The sequence below is a fragment of the Salvia miltiorrhiza genome, chromosome 3 (genome assembly GCF_028751815.1).
Source record: "Salvia miltiorrhiza cultivar Shanhuang (shh) chromosome 3, IMPLAD_Smil_shh, whole genome shotgun sequence".
Classification (NCBI taxonomy): Eukaryota; Viridiplantae; Streptophyta; class Magnoliopsida; order Lamiales; family Lamiaceae; genus Salvia; species Salvia miltiorrhiza.
Window position 1 is genome coordinate 1,614,320 of NC_080389.1, and position 1,254 is coordinate 1,615,573.

At 36.6% G+C, this 1,254-nt stretch overlaps 1 protein-coding gene across 1 annotated transcript; it reads right to left on the reverse strand.

Annotated features, from left to right (window-relative positions):
* Positions 1 to 202: 202 nt before the first annotated feature.
* Positions 203 to 1,051, reverse strand: LOC131015755 (receptor-like protein 9DC3). Its single transcript, XM_057944180.1, has one exon. It carries the CDS (start codon positions 1,049 to 1,051, stop codon positions 203 to 205), a length of 849 nt encoding a protein of 282 aa, XP_057800163.1.
* Positions 1,052 to 1,254: the final 203 nt, after the last annotated feature.

Consider the following 1,254-nt stretch of genomic DNA (forward strand, 5'->3'; position numbering starts at 1 on the left):
TAGCAAACTTTGAACATCAACAATATTGTATAAACTCAAAAGCACAAACTCACAAGTAGCAATCATAAAACAACCATCTGATGTTTGGAAAAGAACAAAAATGCAAGAAAGAAAAGCTCATTATATATATTTGTCTTGAATCAACTTCTCCTCTGTGTTGGAGTAGCTCTCTTCCTTGTCTTCTTCTTCTTCTTCTTATTCTTCATGTAATGTAACAACCAAAAAAGAATTCCACCAACCATCTTGGCCTTCCAAATCGAATAATGTAACAACCAATTCCAATTCCAACTATCATTCCACTTCCATATCCCATCACCACACTTCTCCATCCAAATCCATCTATAAATCCATACTCTTCATCTTCTTCTTCTTCTGGCTGCATCCGCTGCTCATTCTCCTCGTTGCATTTTCTCGTCAACGGAACTCCACACAATCTCAAGTTTCCCACATATGAATCATTCTCAAATGTGGAAAACTGAGAAGATTGTGGTATTTGCCCCACGAGATCATTCATTGAAAGGTTTAATTTCGCAAGAAATGTCAAGCTTGTCAGTTCACTTGGAATTCCACCCTCCAATTTGTTCGATGACAAGTCCAATGATTCAAGCACACTTATATTTCCAAGAGATGCAGGTATGTGTCCCGTGAGATTATTGTGCGACAAATTCAAGTATCTCAAAGAATTCAGATTACCTATGGAATCTGGAATTCTCCCAGAGAAATTGTTGGAGGATAAATCAATTATTGTAAAGGTTTGCAACAATCTCTTCAATAACTGATCTAAGCCTTTCAAGGTGATTGTCATCTCCACGAAAGCTTGAAATTGCGAATCATTATTATTGTATCTTTCTTTTTGATTTTCCTTCACATCCATCATTGCTCTGAAATTTTTGAAATATTTTCGAGGTAGAGACCCCACAAATTCGTTCTCTGATATATCTAAAACTTGCAACTTCGGAAATGGAAGGTTGCTTCGTGAAGCCAACGACATGTTACCATCAAACTTGTTAGACTTCAAGACGAGCACTCGAAGCTCAGGAAGAGCTTCCATCCAAAAGGGAAATTCGTCTTGTATTCTATTATTTCCTAGGTCAAAGCCCTTGAGACTTTTGCAATTGATTAAGGATTTAGGTAATCTTCCTTGCAATTTATTACCACTCAAATTGATGGACTGAAGACTACACCCTTTGATAAATATTGATGGAATGGGGCCACTAAAGTTATTTGCATTTAAATGAAATATGGACAATGATT